At 33.7% G+C, this 22,051-nt stretch overlaps 1 protein-coding gene across 2 annotated transcripts in view; it reads right to left on the bottom strand.

The window, feature by feature from the left end:
* Positions 1 to 11,515: 11,515 nt before the first annotated feature.
* The window catches only part of GLRA3 (glycine receptor alpha 3), a 178,395-nt gene continuing 167,859 nt past the window's right edge, over positions 11,516 to 22,051 (bottom strand). Inside the window, exon 9 of one of the 2 annotated variants that reach the window (XM_014842144.3) lies at positions 11,516 to 12,953. In XM_014842144.3, the coding sequence (XP_014697630.1) occupies positions 12,675 to 12,953 (279 nt within the window). In that variant the 3' untranslated portion in view covers positions 11,516 to 12,674. The remainder of the gene's footprint in view (positions 12,954 to 22,051) is intronic. The other variant, XM_014842143.3, reaches the window with a different exon arrangement.

Raw genomic sequence — 22,051 nt, forward strand, 5'->3', positions numbered from 1 at the left:
TCTTTGGCCTTGAGCACTTCTTCACTCTTGATTGTTTTTACTAGAGATGATAGAGAAAATTAATCTGGCTCAGATGTAACTGGACTACTGCTAGCCCACCCCTAAGGTCTAGATTACTTTTACATGGACCCATGGTCTCATTTGGTATGGTACATATTGAGCAGGGACCCTGAACCGAATTAATAGCCCCTAAATTCCAAAACCTAAGGATGACATAGGGCAGGTATGAATTTAGAAGAGAAACAGGGAGAGAACATATTTATCTTGGAACATTTCAATTAAACACAACTTCACTTTATTGTAATAGCTTCTAACTTGCCAGAGTCATATAAAATTATTTTACTCATTGAACTCTTGTGATTTATTTCAACCATGACTATCATTTGTTTGATGTGCTTGCTTTCCAGTTTTTGAAAATGACTGCTAAGCAGAGTTTATGAACTGCAAAAATACGTTAAGGAAATTTTATTATTAATAAATATACAGAAACAAAGTAAACGCATAGTTTCAATTTTTAAACTCCATATCACACGAGCAATAAAAATGTCATAAATTTATTGAAGAATAAATACATACTTAAAGAAAGGTGTAAGGTGAGTAATGAAGAGCATGGAGGCACCCAAAGAACTTTTAAACATTAGTTCAGTTCAAATAATTTCAGGTTTACTTTCTCCAATACCTGCTTCTCTATATCATAATTTTAGCAGACTTGGCATAGTCTCTGATGCCAATTCCTATGTTTTTCAGCTATTCTGAAGTAGGAGGGGTAGATTATTTACAATTTTACTTCCTAAATTATAATTTTACCATGTATAATAAATGATTTACAATAATATTGTAAATCATTGATTATTTACAATAATATTGATTTACAGTCTATTTTATTTTTCTTTGACAGAGAGCAAAGATAAATCAAGGAATTTTATCAAAATGCGTTTGAAAATTAGAGATTCATGCATGAGATGAAAGCTTTTAATGTCTAATTAAAATATTATTTTTATTACAAAATGGAAATTGAAATTAAGAATGAAATAGCCATTTGTTGAAAGCCAGAAAGAAATAGTAAAAGGAAACATCTCAATAAACAAAGTTTTTGTTTTGTGGTTTAAATAACACAATTAAGGCACTATCACTACTGTGAGGGTACAGATTTTTAATCATACGTTGAAATAGGCAAATGACATATACTTGGACTAAAATTCGGTCATCTTGACAACATACTTTAATTTCCCATGGATTACTTCTCTTAAATATTTGACATGCTGGGCTATATCTTCTACAGTATTAGTGGCCAGTTAACTCCATCAAAGCAATTAAACTGGTTATGTCAGTGTTTTAAGACGGAGGTTTTGCACAGGCTGGCATGGTGAAAACATGAAGTAAGAATTCTCTTTGTCTCTCCTCCTTTCCTTTCATGGAAAGTTGTCCCTACATCTAGCACTTTCAACCTTTCAGCATCCAGTCAATTGTGGAAGAGTAAGTTGACATAAAATGAAGCACAAGGAAGTGGAGCATGAACTTAATGTTGGGAGATAAATAGTGATGAGACCCCTGCACATGTTTTCTTGACTTCAAAATTAATGTATACCTTCAACAGTGCCTACCCTATATTTATACTTCTTAAATTAGCTCAAGAGAGACTGCATGTTTCCCATAGATGGTTAAACACTTCCACCAAGAACTCTTAATGAAACTGGAAAATAAAATGAGTACTGGTGGCAGATTTTCCTCTATAACACCGAAATTTCTCTTCTACTTTTTTACATTTTATACTCATTCTAACTTTATATTTCTTTCATGACATATACTTTTTAAACTTCATAGTAAAATTGTCCCTCCAGGAAGATGTTAATATTTACCTCATAGCTCCTGATCCTAGCAAACTAGGGCCCTCTTACCTCAATTTGAAGAGCAAGAACAAGGTCCAACTCAGAGTGTAGCTCTGGCTTTAATAGTTACTAGGATCAGTAGCATTGACAAAATTGCCTTGTATCTTTAGGATCCATTTCATCACTTATAAAATAAGGGTTTTGATTAGGTTAGCCCCCCAAATTCTATTTAATAAAACAGTTAAAAAGGAAGATTATACTGATGTTGTATAACTTTTTTCACCTTAATACGTTCTTTTATGCCAAAATATTGCCCACAATCATTAGTGAAATTAGTCTCATCATTTTAAATGACATTCACAATTCCCAAACCAATGAGAGGGAGCCATCTTGTGGTTTGGGCCCAGAGTGGCTTACATTTATAAGATAAAAAATTGAGTAATCTTTGAAAATATAATGGCCTTAGATATCTTATGAATGTGATACAAATTTTTAATTTACAGATAATAGAAAAATGCTCCAATTCTGGTATAAGTAATTGTTCTTTAGACAATTCAGGGGACTTGTTTGAAACTAAGGGTATGTAACACACAGCATGTTACTGTCTGTGGTTTATTTTTTCAGTTAATGAAAACCTTTCAGTATGTACTGAGTTAGTAGCTGTAATGCTTACTAAGGATACCAAAGGGGTTCGGGCCATCTCACTTAGGAAATAACTCAGAGAACAAAATAATGATATTAAAATACCCAATTGTATATTACCTTTCATATTCTGTAATTGCATTTCTGAGCCATAAGAATCAAACACTTTGATCAGTTAGGAATTTAAACATGCTAATAATGGCATGTGAGTTTATCATATTTTGTTGCTTAATATATAACATATATTAAAAGGTACACATATTTAGCATAAATAACTCCAAGAACAGTTAACAAAAATATGCTAACACTATTAAATGCCATCACATTAATATTACTTTTTAAAGTTTCCTTTTAGAAACCAAATTCTGTTGTCCATTAGGTGAATAAGTCATATGAACATATTTTCCCTAGATGTATTTTCTTATGATATAAAATAAATCTTTTCTCATTTATCCCAGTATTTTCATTAGTGAACTTTCACAGACAATATGAAAATGAAATTTCTAACATAACCAATTCAGCATCGGTAAATGAATTCTGATTTTTTAGATGCAAAGTAAATTACAGAGAATATACTATCTTCATTTATTTTTCATCATTCCTCTTATTCATTCAAAAAGGGGAAAAATAAGCCAAAAACCTGAATTGGAAAAATATTTTAACTTACTATATGCAACACATCAGTTTAAATTCCATAATTTTAGAAAACATGAGTCTTGTTTGGAGGTTACTGATTACCTAAAAACAGTGCTAACATGAAGTGTACATAAGATAAGCCTCTTGTCCACAAGCCGCAGTTCCTGCAAATGTTACTTCCTTCCTTGCTTTGCTCCTGAACATGAAAGAAGCTGTCCTGTTTGCCCCCCCTTGAAGTTTTCATGTCCTAATCAGTAGAGGCTCACAAAGATTTGTTGATGATGAGGAGAAGAACAGAGGAAGCTCCCAGAGACAACAATGTTATCCCCAGTAGACTTCTCGTGTCAATTCTGGTATTTTTAAATACAGTGTAACAGATTAAAAGTATATTTCCTTCAAGGGATTTAATAATCCATTATCAGCCTTCTATCAGCAACTTTCTGGCAATTAAGAAATAAATCTATGCTTTTGGGTTTTCCAGTCTGTTTCACATAATTTGGAAATTTGAGTAAATTCACTTTGTTTCCCATTTATATTTCATTCCATATATTTTTTTTTGATTAGTCACTTAGGAAATACAAATGATCTTTCATAGACTAAGTATTTCAAGAAAAGTCAAGTTATATGAAATTACATTTTTTGAGGGGAAGTAACTGTTTCCAAAAAGATCTTATAAATCTATAAATACAATTATTTCTATAATAGATCATTTAGAAGAGTCTTTTTTTTTCCCTCGGAAGGAAATAGAATCTGACACCAACTCAAAAGTTGGAAAGAATGATTTCTTATGGATGGCTTCAGGACAGAGACCTGTTCTGAAGACTAAGAGCTATTGGGTTACACCACAGCAGCAAACATTGTCGTTTGATTTCTAACTGGTGTTCATTGTTTGGAGAACAAGTTTTCAGACAGCTCATTCCTGGTGTCACAGAATGGACTGTGGGTGAGCCTTCTTCCACAGCCCAGCTTCCAGTTAACTGTGTGCCTAAGTGAATCTTTTAGAGCAGTACACTATTGGGTAAAAAGCATCTACTGAGCATCTACTTAGTGGTATTGAAAACGGTGAACATAATAAGAATAATGAAAATATTTTAAACCATAGTAGTACACATTGATTTTAAAATCATAGTTTGCCAGTAAGCTATAGTTACAATACACTTATTCACATACATTTTGTTTAGGCATCTATCACCTACAGATACCTCTAGCATTTGTACTTACAGATCACCTTGCCTCATCCTATGATTCCATGGTAGCATTTCAGTCTAGTGTTTCTGCTGATGTTATGACATGAACCATTCAAGCGCAACTCAAGCAGTTACTGAAGGCCAGCGCATAGTGAAAATCATAATGCCAAATTAGCAAGAAATTTTCAGTCTACCAACTTCCCTGAACCTTGAGCAGCCAATAACTATAAAAAACATATAAATTATAGTCACTCCAAAAATGAGAGACAAGTTATCATACACCATGCTGCAATATTTTCTTAAGTTTCTTGTACATTAATTTTTCTCTTATCTCTTTACTAACTATTGTACTATCAGTAAACTCCAGCCTAATTGTGTAGAGGGAAAAACCAAGCTGAATTTCCAGATTAAAAGAAAAATGACTAACATTCCATTTTGAAATGATCTCCACGGGCAAGCTAAGTAAAAGCGGTTTATTCAATAAACAGATTTTAACGAAAAGGCTTTCAAATAAACAAAACTTATAAGTAGAATAATGTCAAATCATTTTTCTGGGTAGTAATGCATCTTGTCGCAGTCTATTCTGAATAGAAAAGTTCCATTTACCATCCTCCTTATTGTACTCTTCCTAGAATGGAATGCATATATGAAGACTTCTCTGAATGATATATTACTGGATTTCACATCTAGACGTAAGTTTTCATCAGAACAGAAATGTAGTATGACTTTTGTCAGGAAAACCACATGATCCTTTGATAAAATTTTCTGTTTATAAAAATGGAATAAAAGAAGTATCCATATTCTTGGAAAGTGTTAGTTTTTATTGTTTTTGATCAAATTATCTACAATTACATGATGAATACCATATACTATACAGGAGTAAATGACTCCAAGTAGTTTGTTAGTTGCAGAATTGAACTAAAGATAATATGATGAGAAACAATCATGCATAAATTTTTAAATATATTTTCACTATAATTTCCTGAAAAAATATGACTTCATCTGAACAGGAAGACAGGCAGATATCAGACTCAGGAAGACATGTTTTAAACCTACAGAAAAATAATTAACACAATAAAGTAGTAATACTTTTTTTTGTAGTCTTTTACACATTTTAGCTCACTAATAAAGTCACTGTATATGACACTAAGATGGTACATTGAAAATATATGGCACATTTTCTTTTCCACAGCATATTATATAATATTCATAGAATGGCAGACTATTTCACTTTATTTTTCCCTTCAGTATTATCATCTATCATACATTAAAATACAAATTTAAAGGATGGCCATTGCATAATTCATAGAGATGAAAGTGAATGTGCAAAATTATTCAAGCATGTTCAAATACAACCTTACAGCTGAAATCCTTTCCTGGCCTTTAACCCACAGCTCCTTACCTCTTCATTAACATTACCAAGCCAGGCTGGATAATGTATATTTCAGTGGGCTTGCCTGAAGGCACCTTTGCTAAAACCACCCCAGAGAAAAATCAACTATTAAAATAAAACAATTCATTCATTTATATTTTTATTATAGCTTTACTCCAAAAATATGAAGTATGTTTGGCTAACAGCTTTTAAAAATTCATACTACTTTGTAGGGTTTTATATAATCTCTCCATACCATGAAATATATTTTTAAATATTTAATTTAAAATTATTGCTAAGTTATAGGAAGACATTTTAAGTTAGAGCAAATAATTTATATAGAGATTTTTATCAATTTCTATTTATATAAATAGACAATTAATTTTATATTTATTATTTTATAAACCCACAAATTATTGTTAACACTTAAAGTGCATTTCTGAATGTCTTAAGAGTAAGCTAGCGATATGGGGTTGAAGAAGGATATTGATTGATAGCATAAGCATAGGCAGCAGATATGAAAAAACAGATGATGTGCTGTCTTAAGGGAATGGAGTAGACATTTGGAATTTATGAAGTAAAATTCATTTCTTGATGAAGATAAACTTTTTTTTTTATCAGTTAGAGCCATGTCTCATTGGAAGAGGCTGCCTTCAGAGTAATGAGCTACCTGTTGCTCTAAGAGTTTTAGGAGACTGTGGATAATTTTGTACCAGGAATGTAATGGTGAAGATTCTGACATTGGGAGTGAAACTGAACTGAAACACCTTAAAGGTTTATTTTTAATTCTAAGGACACAAATGGGAGATAACTAAAATGAATTTGAAGAAAGAAAGAATTATAAAATTTTCAATGTTAAATCAAATCTTATTAGAAGAATAAGTTTATGTATGTTCATGTCAGTTGTTCTCACTTGTGGAACTTTATCAATAATCCAGAATTTCATGTCTTACTCCAAACACACTGACTTCAGCACTGAGAACAGGACAGGTACGTAGAAGGTGCCTGATGAATATTTGTTTAACCAATGATTGAATCATAATCTCCTATTTGAACACTAATATCTCTATATTTTTAAAAACACAAAAGGGATTCTGATGGATAGCCATGGACCAGAATCATTACTTTCTTTATAATACTCCATCACCTTTAAAATTCTCCTCTTATTTTGCTTTTGTATGAACCATAAAAAATACTGAGAAAATTGCCTATTAAGACACTATGAAATCATCCAATATTACTGGTTATTAGTAGCTGTCTTTTGGAAGGACTGTTTGACAACTAATAAGTTATTTTCAAAGATAGTCCAAGTGCTGTTTTAGAATTCTATTGTTAATACTTAAAGAAAAATTTGATCATTATAGCTTTGTTCATGTATTGTTAAGGCAAAATATTATGGTTTCATAATTAAGAGATGGCCAAATCAGATGACTACACTTCTCATATTTCCCACTGGAAATCATTTATATTGCAAAACAAGCCACAGAATTATAGAAATGTTGTCTTCCTTTGTGTTTCCAATTTGAATGAATTTATCCCATTAACACCAAATGATTATACATGTCTGTGTGTGTATGCATGTGTGTGTAAGAGACGGAAAAGGAAGGAGATGAAGACAGTATTGAGATGGACAGTGTAGAGAAAAAAATAATGAGGAAGAGAATCCTAGCTACTAGCTTGGGATTTCTCTATCATTTGGCCTGATTTCTGGGAGAAGCATCTCCAGAATATTTTCCCTGCCCTAGTTATTTTCAAATCCTAGGGAGTTAAATTTTACACATGAGCTGTAAGCATCTTTGTTATGGAAGAATATGCATAACTTTACTTTTTAAGTAATTAGAATAGCTGCTGTCTCCCTATGGAAGTTCACTTTTTAATACAAGTAGCTTTTAAAGAGAAATGGGGACTGGGACAAAAGTTTAATTTTAAAGTTAATTAAATTAATGCAATTCATAGTATATGCTGCTCATTTATTCCCTAAGAATTTATATAACAATGAGAATAAAATGGGATTGCTGTATTTTACCACTCTTTATAGTACATAAACAAGAAAATAAAAACCAATGTATCTGCTGAGGAAAACATCTCTTAGAAGGGAATAAAAGTTTAACTGGCATTATGGGTATTTTATTTGCACTCGATCAAGGGGGAACCTGTGTGTCCATACACACCATATTTTCTAAAATATTGTATTGAAAAGCACCAGATTGTCTTACAGCCACAAGCTGCAATTCTTATCATTTTTAGCATCTCTTTAAAACATCAAAGTGATGAACTGATAAACGTCAAAGTCTAAAATATGTCATGGAAACTAGAGAGAGTAACAGGGTGCTTAGTTAAAAGTTATTATTCAGGGATCATTGAGCTGAACACGATTATTCCTGAACTGCTCTGAAAGGCATTGTGGCCGCAATTAGAGGCTGCAGTAAGGAATTATGAAGGCATTGTGGAGAACAAGACTTGGTTGTCATATTCAAAATTTCAATTTTTTATAGAATTCTAATCTTCAAGGTTGTATCTTTCCACTGCCCATTATTCAGACAGGTTCAGCTAAAGAAAGTGGTATTGTGAAAATTATTTGAGAAACTGCACCAGAAAGTCCTTTAATTTTGCTTGAGCAGATTAGAAAATTTTGGGTATAGTTTTGAGATATTGAAATTTGTCACTTAAAAAAATTGTGCAGTTTTTGCCACTAAATTCTTCTCTGAAATGCATATGAAGCCAGCCACTGATGACACAAGTTAATTTTACAGTCTCTCAGAATGGATTGTGCTGAAAGTTTCAATATCTCATAGCTTGTAATTCAGTCCAGAAGCCAAACTTAGGCAATAAAATTGTCTAATTCAAGAACTGAATATCCAAATTAATAAGAAAATGTAGTTATCATAACTGTGCTTAATAGGTGAGTATAATTCAAAAGACAAGCTTGCAATTATAATGTTGCAAAAAGTATTCTCTGAGTCACTAAGACAATTCCTGACTAATCCCCTCAGTGAACTAAGGTAATTATTAGTTTATAGGTTATCTATCCATTGATTACATTTGCCTTGAATAGACTGTTAAAATCAATGCCTTGCAGGTAGTAACCATGCTTATTCTCTTAATGTGATTTAATTAAGTCCATTATTTTATATTTTATCGTCTTTGCCTTGTCAGCATCAATGAATACTGATGGACTATATATAAATTTATGCTGTACGCTTGGAATGGATTGCTTCTCTTCATTAGTTCAGCATCAACTAGATGAGAAATACAGATGGTATATGCTGATAAATTTTGAGAATTTTTGCTATTATCTATGTTGCAATGTATGTGAAATTTATTTTGGAGTAGGAGACATGACCTCAAAGATTCTTAATGAGTGATCGGTCTAAGGACTGTGGCCTATTTTCATTCTCAGAGTTTCATTCTTAGAGTACTCTAAGTTATTGTTAGGGGACACCTGTGAATTTCAGTGTTGCCAATTTCTTACTTTTAGTATTGAGAGTATTTTCTACTTTTGATATTGGCAAGTCCCATATTCCTTCAAGTCCATTTCATAGAATGTCTACTTTACAGATGAGATGAAAATTTAGCAACAGATATACTATTCAGTGCTCTGATATGACTAGCAGGTTGAGGTATATCGTGTTAAGAATTGAAAAGTATGTTTTAAAAAATAGGCTGAAAGACATTCAGAAAAGGGAATTAATGGTATAGAAGATACACCTATTTTCTCACAACCACTTAAGTTGCGCAGAACAGTAAAGTAGTTAACAACCTACTCTCTTCTGTTAAACATGTTGGCTAAGTTTTTCATTTTTTTAAAAGTAAAATTTACATTATCTTCTATAAGATCCTGGGAATTCATAAACCTAATGTATGCATTCATATTTCAGGGATACGTAGATTTTAAAGCATTTATAATTCAAAATTAAGGTAAAGTTTATTAGCATATTTCCATAGAATGCAAATTGTTTCTAGAATAAGACTAGGTAGTCATGATAATCCCTAAACACAGCAACTGGGGGTTGGATGCGCTCTCCAGGTGACTAACTGTCATGGAGAAGCATCTGGAAGGTGGGACAAGTTTTAAAGACCCTTGGCTTTCTTGCTTCTACCATTTCTTTCTGTATTTTATTTTAAGTAGCAAAGAAAGCTCTAGGTCCCTGCTGTAGTTAAACTCCAGTGCTAATGGTTGGGAAAAAAACAGAAGGATGGTATGTATATGCTAAGGAACAAAGTTTCCTAAAAATTCATATATAATGGAACCATATATTTCAATGGTTGAGATACGTAATTATACAAAAAGTGAAATAAACTACGTACACAAAAATACAAACTTTCTAATGTGGCTATTTCAAAATATGTCAGCATATCCATTTAGGAATCCAAGTTATGTGTGGATAGACAATGTATATGCATCCATTTTTATTTTCTCACCAGTTATAGTTTTTTGGTTGATTCAATTTGAAATATTAGGGTTTGATAGCATATTGAGTTAAATACTACCTTGGCATCTTAATTACAATGTAATTTTCCAGTTTTGTAGGGTCTATAAGAGTTCATTAGAGGGGACATATTCCTTCAAACATTTTGGATTCAGCCATATTTGCCTTGTCACTGTTGCCTCTATGAGTGAAGGCTGTCAGAGTATTTTCTTAGTGTAGTAAGACAATGATAAGTATATATACCCAAGCCAAGTGTAATACTTTTGAGATAGATTTCTACCACACCAACACTCCTGTTGACAAGTTGTCTCATGGCTAGTATTTTTACATTCCAAGTTTCAAGTTTAAAAAAAGAGACATTTTTAATATTCTCAAATGTGAAAACAAGTGATGTCTGTGAATTTCTTTTGGGACATAAGTTCATTACATTTATGTTTGCTTCTGGCAGAATTCACTTAATTTAAGCAATGATGGAGAACTTTTGAAACAAGATGTACGAAGTTTATAAAATTGTATTCAATATTTCAGAGACATATTGAGACGATGTAGTTTATCATTACTTCAAATTGCCCAGCCTATCTTCAGAGAACACAAACAGCATATCTTGCTCTAATCTATCTTTAGCACAAGAACATATTTCCTTGATTTTGGTTCATACACACCAAATGAAGAAACATATGTTTAACTTTTGGGTACACAGTCCTCAAAATAAGTAAAGTAGATAATAATAACTTCTTTTGGTTGAGGAATTTGCACTTAGTGCCAAACATGATGTTTTTTTTTTCTAAAAGTGTTTTAAATTACTCATAAAGAAGGGGAATTTGTTTTTTTACTAACAAAAATTGCTGAACATACATTACTTTTTGAAAGGATATTTTTAAAAAATACAATTAGTTAGACCAAAGTTCAATAACACTGAGAAATTTTTAGCTTTCAATGGCAGCTCTTGCTTTTAGTTTGAGAGTAGTTAAAGGTTAGAAAATAGTACTTTCTGGTCCAGGAACTGGCTTATTTTTCCATCTTAAATCTGAGTTAATTGTTCTGTTAATGTTTAAAACTTTCTCTGTCAATAATTAGGTACACTGAGTTTCCATTTAGCAAATCTGACCAATAATTAAATATGTCTAAAAAGCATCCTAAGGTTTTTTAAAAGTACAACATTAATGATAAAAATAATGCAAAAAATAGCAAAACTGAAAAAAAAATCAAAGTCTGGATCAATGTAATTATTAAGACCTCTATCTTATATTTGAATTAATTACACTGCATGAAATGAGTTAATGTCCCATTGTAGTTGAAATATTTCCATGGGGTTGCTGATAGAGTCTAAGTAAAAATTTATATTTAAAATTATTCACATCTAGTGAATGGCTTATATATTGAAGTCATTAATTCAGAAATATAAAAACAATCAACTTTCACGTTACAGAAATGATATTTTAATATAATTTAGAGTTAAAATCTTCCCTCCTTACATTTGAAGCTAGGAGTTTGAATTCACATAATGTCGATGGGAAAACTGTGCTCATTAAAAAATCTTTCATAAATCCATTTTGTTTTCATTAAATTCATTTTTATCAAAATGTAAATACTATAATCCCAAATTTTAAATTTGTATTCTAAGCTAAAATATAAAAGTCTTATAGAACTTCATTTAATTATATCAAAACATTAAACACAATTAGATACAGACAATTAAGCAGCTATTAAATATCTAACAAAACAAGGGTGCTGGCTTGAATTTTTCAGTGTTTGGAAATCATTAAAAATACATAGCTATAACACTTATTTGAAAAACAATAGCGTCGTTTTCAATATTTCCAACTTCATTCATAGAGATAGAAAGTTCAGAAAAGTAGATTTTGCATTTAATATGATCTCTTAAGCCATTTGTTTTAAGTTTCCAAAGAGGGAAATTTAGTGTTCTAAAGAATTAAGTTTAGTATCTAAACAATAGATGTCTTTATTTTAATCTTCTAATTTGAAATTACTTTTGCTATTATATAAGTTGGTCTGATAGCATTTGTATGTACAATCCTCTTTACTGTTGAGTGAGTTTTGCACTGAATTAACTGATTATTTTTTTATTTTGTACCTACAGTATAAGAAAATATTTTAAAGCCCAAAACTACTAACTTTTTTATCCTCGACATTTTCCCCTTTTCCTTTTATAAAGCTCATTGTTCAAATTTTACTTTTGTAAGATTTAATATCATTGAATTAAAAATCAAGGAATTCCAAAGGCGTTTTCATGTGTCCTATTATGTGCTATATAACATACAAACACATTGGCAGTAATACTTCCACTTATATGATTTACTGTGAAAGGACAGATAATCTTAAATTAATATGAAATAGAATCCTCATAATATATATCTTTTTTTATCCAATAAAAGAGTCTTAATCTGCTTCATGACTTTGCGTAGCAAATTCTAATAATACCTTTCCATATGCCATTTTAATGCAATGGTCATCATTTGTACACCACCCACACATACATATACACACATACACACACACCTATGGCAAAGAAACCTTCTTTTGAATTGATGATTTGTACTTGTATGTGTCTAGAGACTTAATCTTGTTGCTGATGAATATCCTCATGCCTGAGAATTTTATAAATAACCCAGTAAAAAATATTAAAAATCAAAAAGGCTAATGGGAAGCAGGCTCGGGAGATGGTGTCGATCTTCTTGGCCCGGTCGATAAAGACTTTTCTCATTTCATCAGGGCTTTTTGGCATTACCTGGACAGGATGGTTTGGGCCCTTTGGGGTCATACCATCTTTTGCTTGCAGACATGGTCCCATTCCATAGGCTGTAAAGCTGAATCGACTTTCCCTTACCTCATCATCCTGTCATAAGAAAAATATAAGAAAACACTTTAGTCATAGAATAAAGCATATGTAACAGGAATTTCAGAATCATGACTTCAGTTTCATTTTTATAAATGTTAACATCATTATAATGAAAAGATAAGTGAAGCATGTAAAGATGAGTTGCTTTCTTTCCCATTCAAGTTTTATTGATATAGCCTTCATCTTATAGATGTGTCCATTAAGAAATATGAAACCCGCAAATGATATATTTTAATGAAAAAACTAAACATCCTGGTATTGTCTACATACTGCTAGAATATCTAAATGAATTGAGCAAGAAAAAAATTATCGGGATATTATGTTATATATGTTCATGTCCTAGATTTTTTTACATTATGTATCTAAATGGGCAAGTATATGATGTCAAAGGGGAAAATACCAGGATTGTTGACTGAACTTTTCTTTTGTATGGAGGCAAACTTTTCAATGCTTATTTCCTAAATTTTACATTACTTCATTGGAAAAAACAGTCTAGCTCGCCAACACTGCTTAGTTTTTGTTATGCTCACTTAGTGCTACTTCTACATTTTACACTAATCCATCAGAAGACTGTAAGATAGTCACATATTCTAGTTTATATACAATTGCTTTCTAGGTACATTGATTTAGTTTAAATTATGAATGTAATTTGACAGAGGTGTATTTTAACGTTAAAGAAAATTACAACATATTATAAGAAGTATTGTTACTTTTCTCTTAAATGTTGCAAATTGAAGAGAATTCTCCATGTATGTACATGAAAAGAAAACCAATATTTAAAGGAAAAATTATTTAATAAAAGTATGATAAATGTATTCACGATAAGAAAATTTGGTACATGTCTGTAATAATTTGTAATGAAATTCCTGCTTGAATAATTTAATTTGATGATTTTATTTAGAATGTAACAGTATATGGCTGCCAGTTAATTGGATATTTTTTGCTACTAAAGTTGAAAGTTTAAAAGATGACATTTTATAAAGTTATTATAGCTCTCCTTTTATGAAAGTAATTTATAATGATAACATAAGAGATAAAAGTAATTCATTGACTCAAACTCTTAAAAAATTATTTTTGGTCTGTGAAAGTTGAGGCTCAATGAACAGTATATTACAAAATATGAAGGTTAAAAATAGAAATTAAAAATGGATTCTAAAGATGAGAACATGATCAAAGTTGATGTAATAATGTATAAAATAGTTTTGGAGTAATTATGAAGTAAGGCAATTCCACCTGAAAAACAAAAACATAATTATTGGAAAATATCTCAACAGTAAGATGTATAAGCAATTGAATTTTGAGCAAACAAGTCTGAAATAAAAGCTGATGATCCAAATTACATGTAACTACTGTTATAATCTTGCAAAAATTGGAAATTGATTTTTCAGTAGTCTTGAATAAAGATGTTCATTTATACTGCAACTTTTTTAGCTGCCATGGGCATTTCGAGGTTAAATTATTGTTTGCATTGAATTTTCTATATTTTGAAAAAAGTGGATATACTGAGAATTAAACTTTTCTTATGTAAGTGCTGTAACAACATCCTTATAATTTAGTAAATCAGGCTTGTATTTGCATTCCAGAAGGAAAACATAGGTCACTTGGATAATTTGGACAATTTTTGTGTACAAACCAGCTGAATGCTGAAATATAAAAATAACCTTTCAAACTACATTAATCCATGTGTACAAAAACATCCATCTCAAAGTAGGACAAAGGATAACTTCTCAACGAGCATTTACAGTGAGGTGTTAGCCTATTGGTTGAACCACGTGAGAGACTGATTACAAAAATGCTAAGACTTTAGGATTCTAGCTGCTGTGTTTAGTAAAGTAGAACCCACTGACTACCTTTCTTCATGGTTTTATTGAGAAATAATGGACATACATCACTATATAAAGTCAAGGTGTACAACATGATGGTTTGACACATATATTGTGAAATGATTGCCGCAATAGGTTTAGCTAACATCCATCACCTCATATAGATACAATAAAAAGAAAAGAAAAAGAAATTTCTCCTGTGATGAGAACTCTTCAGATCTACCCTCTTAACTGCCTTCCTATATATCATACAGCCGTGTTAGCTATAGTCATCACATTGTGCATTACATTCCTAGTACCTATTTATCTTATAACGGGAAATCCATACCTTTTAACCATCTTCCTACACAGACTACATTTATAACCATTTGTTCTGGAGAAATTATTATTTTCAAATCTTTGGAGACCCCCACCACTCATCTCAAAATAGAGACAATCCTCTTAAGATTTAGCATATTTGGTGAACAATTGTATTTTTCTCAACTGTATCTTTCCACATAACTGATTGTGAGTAAAGGGTTAACATCAGGCCTAGGCTGTTTCAGGACTGCTGAGAATGACTTCTGATCCTTCCAGCATCATTTCCTTGAAAACAATAGAGTTAAGTTAAATGAGGAATGTGAAGTTTGCTTCATTTACTGTGAAGGACAGTGTCTGCAGGGCTGTGCAGTGGCCCGAAGGCCCATGGCCTACGTGACTGGACGGTATACAAGTCTGTGGGAAATGAAGGCTGTGGCTTCTCTGTGTTGAGGTGATGACATATGCCTTGATTTTTTTTGTGGCAGCTGCATCGACACACCCGTGTGGGTGAGGGGTAAAAGAAGCTGTGCTCTTAATTGCCAGGTCTCCCAATGAGAAGAAGATGCTATGTACGATGTGTTGCCTACCTCACATGCTCCTTGAGGACTGAGAAAACGCTATATGAAGTTAAGGCCTATAGTGTCTGGAGGGTCTCATTGACAATTTGCACCCAAAATCTCAGTGGTGGCAACAAGCTGACCTGGCTTTCAGATCATTTCAGACTCAATACAGCCAAAAGTTCTGGGAGGGAGTTCTGATGAGAACATGATACTGTTCTGCCCTGAACGCTCTGTGGAAAGTAACTGGGGATAAATCTTACTATTGAAGTGTGGATGACACAGACTTACCCCTTGTTGAATTGGCAGATGGGTGATCAGTGAGATAAAACTGAGGAGAACCAGGGTGATAAAACTGAGGGGAAAGTTGTCATGATTCAATTAATTCCTTGTCTCCTATTAATTGATTATCCATGAGAACTGAAACCACTTGGAGAAAAGAGAAATGAGAGCAAGTAAAGCAAGCAGCTTCATGGCCTGTGCTCAAGATGAAAACAAAAGTCCAGTTGGACTTGGAAGTACATTGCACTTAATCTTGGTGTCACTTCTCCACAACCCCAGACACAAGACACTGGAAACTAGTGACTATTGTGCAGCCCTGCCCAAAAGAAATACACTGTGAGCCACAAATGAAAGCCATGTGTATTATTTTAAATTTAAATTTTACATTAGCTACATTTTAACAAGTTAAAAGAAACAGGCAAAATTAATTTTAGTAATATATATACTTTAACTCACTATGTCCTAGATTTACTGAAAGTAAAAACTAAGGAGATATTTTACAGTCTTTATTTCGCACTAAGTCCCTGAAATCAATGTCTATTTTAACACACCTCTCAATTCAGACTTTACACGTCTAGTGTTCAATAGCCACCTGTGGCTTGTAGCTACCATATTGGACAAAGCAATTGTAGTACAAAGGAACCGAGTCTCTTTGCCGAGAAGTACCAACAGATATCTTGGCAATCCATGCTTTCCAGGGTCTTTAGGTTAATTGACTTAGGAGCTGATAATTTTTGTGCATGCTGCAGCATGAAAAGCAATATTTGATGTGAATGATAACTCCTAACTTGCTGCAGTGTTGCCATTCAGGAAATACTGGTAGTCGTGTAATCAATGACCCTTTGGAGTGGGTGAGGCCTGGGATGGTACGAATCTGTGCTGAGAAGGGACACTGCCCTGTTCTCTTACCGCTGTGAAATGGAACAGCTCTTTAGAAGAAGCAGCTATGTGAAGGGAAGCAGCAAACCTGGGCTGCCATATGATAATTAAAAAGGAACCCAACCAAACCATCCTCTGACCTAAACTCTGGCAGACACTGTGATTAGGGGAGTCCTTCAGGTATGAGTTCTCCGTGTGGCCCTCCTTTGGGAAGGCAGGAGGGTATCTATGATTCACAGGTACCTTTGCTCTTGTAGTTGCCATGCTGGGTTTCACTGATGGAAAAAGTATCTTGGCTATTCAGAAGAAAGATCATGGCCAGAGGTAAATCTATAAGCTCTCTTTAGGTGGCTTTTAAGACACAAAATGAAAATTGACAGGAATCCTAGGAAAAATTTCCTGGCACATTATCACCCGCTGGGAGGAAGGAAATCTGTTCCAGTTCCGGCAGCTGCTTCCCTTAAGGAACTCTGTTAAATTTGCTGCTTTCATCTCAGAAGTTAAATCCAATGATGCCAATGGGGAATGGAAACAAAAGACACTGATATGGGTTGCTGAATTTACTCCATCCGTTAAGGCAGCTGAAACAAAGAAGACTGACTTGAAGGCCAGAATCTCTTTGCCCAGTTCTGAGTGGGATTCCAAGGCCACAACTGTGGTTAAAGTTGAATGGTTGGGGCTGGTAAACACAGCTTTTTTGGATTACTGAATGCCAGTGATACTGTTGGGGAACGAGAATGAAATATTAAGAGCAAAAGAGAAGCTAGTGGAGCAGAGAAGGAGTCATGGTGATGCTGTGGTAGTAGGTCTCAAGGTCACAGTAAAAACCTCAGGTAGAAAAATAAGGGACTAAGATATATCTAGTAGGTGGCATCGCCTTTGGCTAAATGTATAATTGGAAAGGAAGTAACACACGAATGAAGAATATTGCAATTTCTGGCTTGTACCTAATCTTGGGCAGTTGTTCCTTAGTCCAGTTGTAGTTGAATGTACTCTAAAATGGGAGCCCTTAGAATTACCTAAACCTTCCTCTGTAGTAACTGTTAAACAGTGCAAGATTCCAGGAAGATAAAAGAAACTCTCATCTCTGATTAAGGAAACGGTGGAAGCAGGAGTGCTAATCCCTCATTCATTTTCTCTAGAATAGCTTGACCTGGCCTATGATAAAACTGAATGGGTTCCGTAGGCTGACTGCTGACTACTTGCTTTCACTAAAGAAGTCCCCTAACAGCTTCCACCATGATGGACACAGTGGAAACTGTTCAAGAGTTTCAGAAGGACAAAAGAGGCTAGTGTTTTTTGATAGACTTGATTCAGGCTTTCCTTTTAATCCCAATTTAAAAAAAAGTCAAACATTATGTGTCTTCATGTGGGGTATACCCAATCAAGGAAACCTGAATTCTCTATCTAGCATATTGTCACAACCCGCTTGGAAACAGTTCGGTCCTCATCACTGTCAAAAGCAAGTTGGTTAATGATACATGATAGTTTCATGTAATGGTATATGATAGTTTCACCGATTGAGGAGAAAGTAAAAGGAGGCTTTGGAAACTGTCGGTAAAAGTGGCTAACTAATCCAGCTCAAATTCAGGGCCCAGGCCCATCAGTCCAGTTTCTGGAAATAACCTGGACAAACTACTAGAGAAAATTCACAAACAATAAAGGACAAATTTTATCTCTTCTGGACCCTACTAGGAGAAAAACAGCTTGTAGCACTGTTTGAAATCTGGCAGATACATTTTGGATTTCTGTTGGCCACACCGTATAAAGTTACTGGAAGAAAGACTGAATATGAAAGGGGAACAAGGATAAACTATGAGAGACTGGAGGTAGGAAATAGCCCAAGCAGTCTCTCTGAGGCCTTAAAATTCAGGGACTGTAGGAATCTGCTACTAAAACACATGTAGACTAGAGTTTCCAGAAAAAGCTCAATAGTTGAAACCTAAGGTGGCTGTTAGGATTCTAGACTAGAAAACTCTCTGATGTTGTGAGCAGCTATAATCTATTTGAATGACAGCTACTGGCATTCTCTTGTGCTTTGATAGAAACAACTTCTCAAACTGAAGGAATCCGAAAGTGATCCGACTATATTTAGTACTAGTATATCTACCATGTCATGAGTAATGCCAAAAAGGCCTTCTAGTCTAAGTTCCCTTATAAAATAAAAATGGTATATTCAGGAACAAGATAAGGGGAATAACTCTGGTAAAGTACCTCACATCCATGAAAAAGTAGTGTATCTGACAATGGATCAGTGATGGAACCTCTCGTTGAACTGCCTAGAGTGGTATGAGCCTCATAATTCTATTCCCACAGAAGCAAACATGTCACCTGGTTCACCAATGGAAACTCCGATGCCTGCAGTAGAATGAATAACTATAGCTGAAGAAAGCAAGGTAAGTCTATGCAATGGGCTGACTTGAGAACCAGTATATGTGGCACTATCAAAAGAATTGGTTCTTGCTCTCAGAACAACATCTGGATGTTCAAAAACTCCCAGGCCCTAGCCTTACTTTATCGTCGGGGAAATGGGCCCTTGTAAAAGGATAATTAAGAACATCCCAGAGTGGGAGATGCAATTTCTTATAGAAATTCCAAGGTAGAATTAAATTAGATCATGTAATCACTGCCTAGTTGTTGGCTCAGAAGGCAAATAGAGTGCCAAGGCAGATGTCTTGAATAGGCCATGGATGTAGCCGTGGTGGTGTCCAGGCCATGCAGCAATGGAAAAAACTGACATATTCCTTTGTGGCCCAATGAAGCCCATTGATGTGGTGAGAGTTGTCCTGAATATTAATAAGAGAAAAAATTGCTTGAAAATTGCCTTCGGGTAATTTTCCTCTCCCAAGGACAAATGTTAACACATAGTTGGCAGATGGAATACTTAGGGTCTTTGCCCATGGCTTCTGGAGGATTGAATGGATTTTGGCAGAAGTAGACAGCTAGTCCATCTTGGGCTTTGTTAACAATGTAACAGAAGCCACAGCTGAAAATTCTATTAATGGCTTGGAACACAGCATTTTTATATCAGTTTGGGCCCCTAGAATAGATCTCGTTGGACAAAGGAACACATTTAAAGATGTCTGGTGTATAAAATGGCCCAAGAGTACAACATAGTAAGGGCATATCATATCCATTCACAGCACAGTGGTTTAAAATAGAAATTGGAATGAGCAATTAACACATTTATTGTTAAAGAGAGAATGACAAGGACATGAAGGGCTGGCTAGTTCACTGGATGAGTATGGAGAACATGTGGGTATGAGTGACAGAAAGGAAGAATGCCTTTAGAAAGATTTCTGGTTTCCAATGGCGGAAGTGTGTGGGCAAGGGAACAAAAAGTCTTATGCTTGAATAGCTGTGAGGCCTCCAATTAGATGAACATACTTTATCAGCTGTGTCTCCTGCCTTTTATCCCTCTATAAAATTAAGTGAGTGCTATATAACATTAAAGCTTATTTCTGTCTTGTAGGTATGATCGCCTTCTCAAACCTGGAATCAGAGCTATGGTGCTGTACTGAACAGAGTTACTTCACATTTGGATATTGGTTTTAATAGAAAATGAACAATTTAAATTTAATTGTCTTTCATAGCATTGGTCCATCATAAAAGCTGGAACAACGTGTAAAGTGACTATCATTCTTTGTGCATGCAATAATGATAGTCTAGGTGAGGGCAGTGTGTCTCACACTGTCGTCTATGTAACCCCTGTCTCGGAATCACTGGGAAGGATTGCTGGGATCCAGTTTTCTGCATTTCAATTGCAGAGATTTGTACTTATTAGTATTTAGGTTGTCACAGTAATCTGCATTTCCAGCAGGTTCTTTAGGTGATTATAATGCACAGTCAAGCTGTAGAAACCAAACTTTCCAAGAAGCACAATGCAGCTATCTGTCAACTTGAAGTCATAGTGATATAACATTTTTTGAATTCCTCTAACACTTTCTAACTTACATTTTAAAAGGTAGTTTATAAAAACATACTCTGTAATGATGCTTGTGTGTTTTGCTCTTATTGACATGGAGTTGATTCCAACTCCCAGGGACTCTGTGTGCAGCACATCGGAAGCCTGTTGCTGTATCAGACAATGCTCCACTGCTATTCATAGAGTTTTCACGGCCAATTTTTTCAGAAGTGGGTGGCCAGGTCCTTATTCCTAGTCTGTTTTAGTCTGGAAGCTCCACTGAAACCTGTCCACTATGGGTGACCCTGCTGGTATTTTTAAAACCTGTGGCATAACTTTCAGCATCATAGCAACATGCAGCTGCCACAGTATGACACCCAACAGAGGGGTGGTGTGGTTCCCTGACCAGGAAACAAATCCAGACCATGGCAGTGAGAACACCAAGTCTTCACCACTAGAGCATCAGGGCTGGCTGCCTTTTGTGTTAGTATTGAATTATTATTTTATTTTTTAATAATTCCTGTTTTTAAGTAAGGCTGTTTCTAGGTATATGCCTATATTTCTACAGACAGACATATCTTATCTATAAGATCTATCTGTATGATCTGTATCTTTGTCCATTTTTAAATTTACTACAGGATCTAGGCATATCTTAGGAAATATACCTTGGATAAATGTTATATAATGTGATTTAGTGCATTATTGTTTTCAAATGGAATATAATTGCACTAACAAATGTATCACCAATGGCTTTCCTGTTAATTTTAGATTTGAAGAAATAGAAACTTTTAATTTTAATATGAACATTTCCCTCATTAAAATGTCTTGTTCAAGTATTTATTTCACGGCAATGGTAATAGAAAACAAGGTGTTGAGGAAGACTTATGTTCTAAAAAATGAAAACAAATTGGGTATTTCCATTATAAAAAGTATATTTGTGCTATAAGAAATAGTTTTCAAATATTTTATATAGTCACAAATATAAATTTAAAATCTGACTCATTACTGATGTTCAAAATTCAAATGTTTTATTTTAGTTAAGAAATTCCATGGCTTCATCATTTAGTGCCAGGAGTCTGGATAGTCTTAATTTCTTAAATCACAGATTCTTGGTTTCTTATTCTAGGAAAAGAAGAATACAGCACGATGTAGCAGGTTTTTTAAGGTGACAAAAAATATATAAAACATCTGACAAGGTACTCAGATTGTTGCTATTGTATCATCAATATTTTGTTTGTTATAATTGTATTATCATGAAAATTGCAAAGTACTCACTAGGAGAGAAAAATACTAATAACAACTTGCATCATTTTACTACTAGATATTTTAAATTGACAGAAACTAAACCAG

This window comes from Equus asinus, chromosome 3 (genome assembly GCF_041296235.1).
Source record: "Equus asinus isolate D_3611 breed Donkey chromosome 3, EquAss-T2T_v2, whole genome shotgun sequence".
Classification (NCBI taxonomy): Eukaryota; Metazoa; Chordata; class Mammalia; order Perissodactyla; family Equidae; genus Equus; species Equus asinus.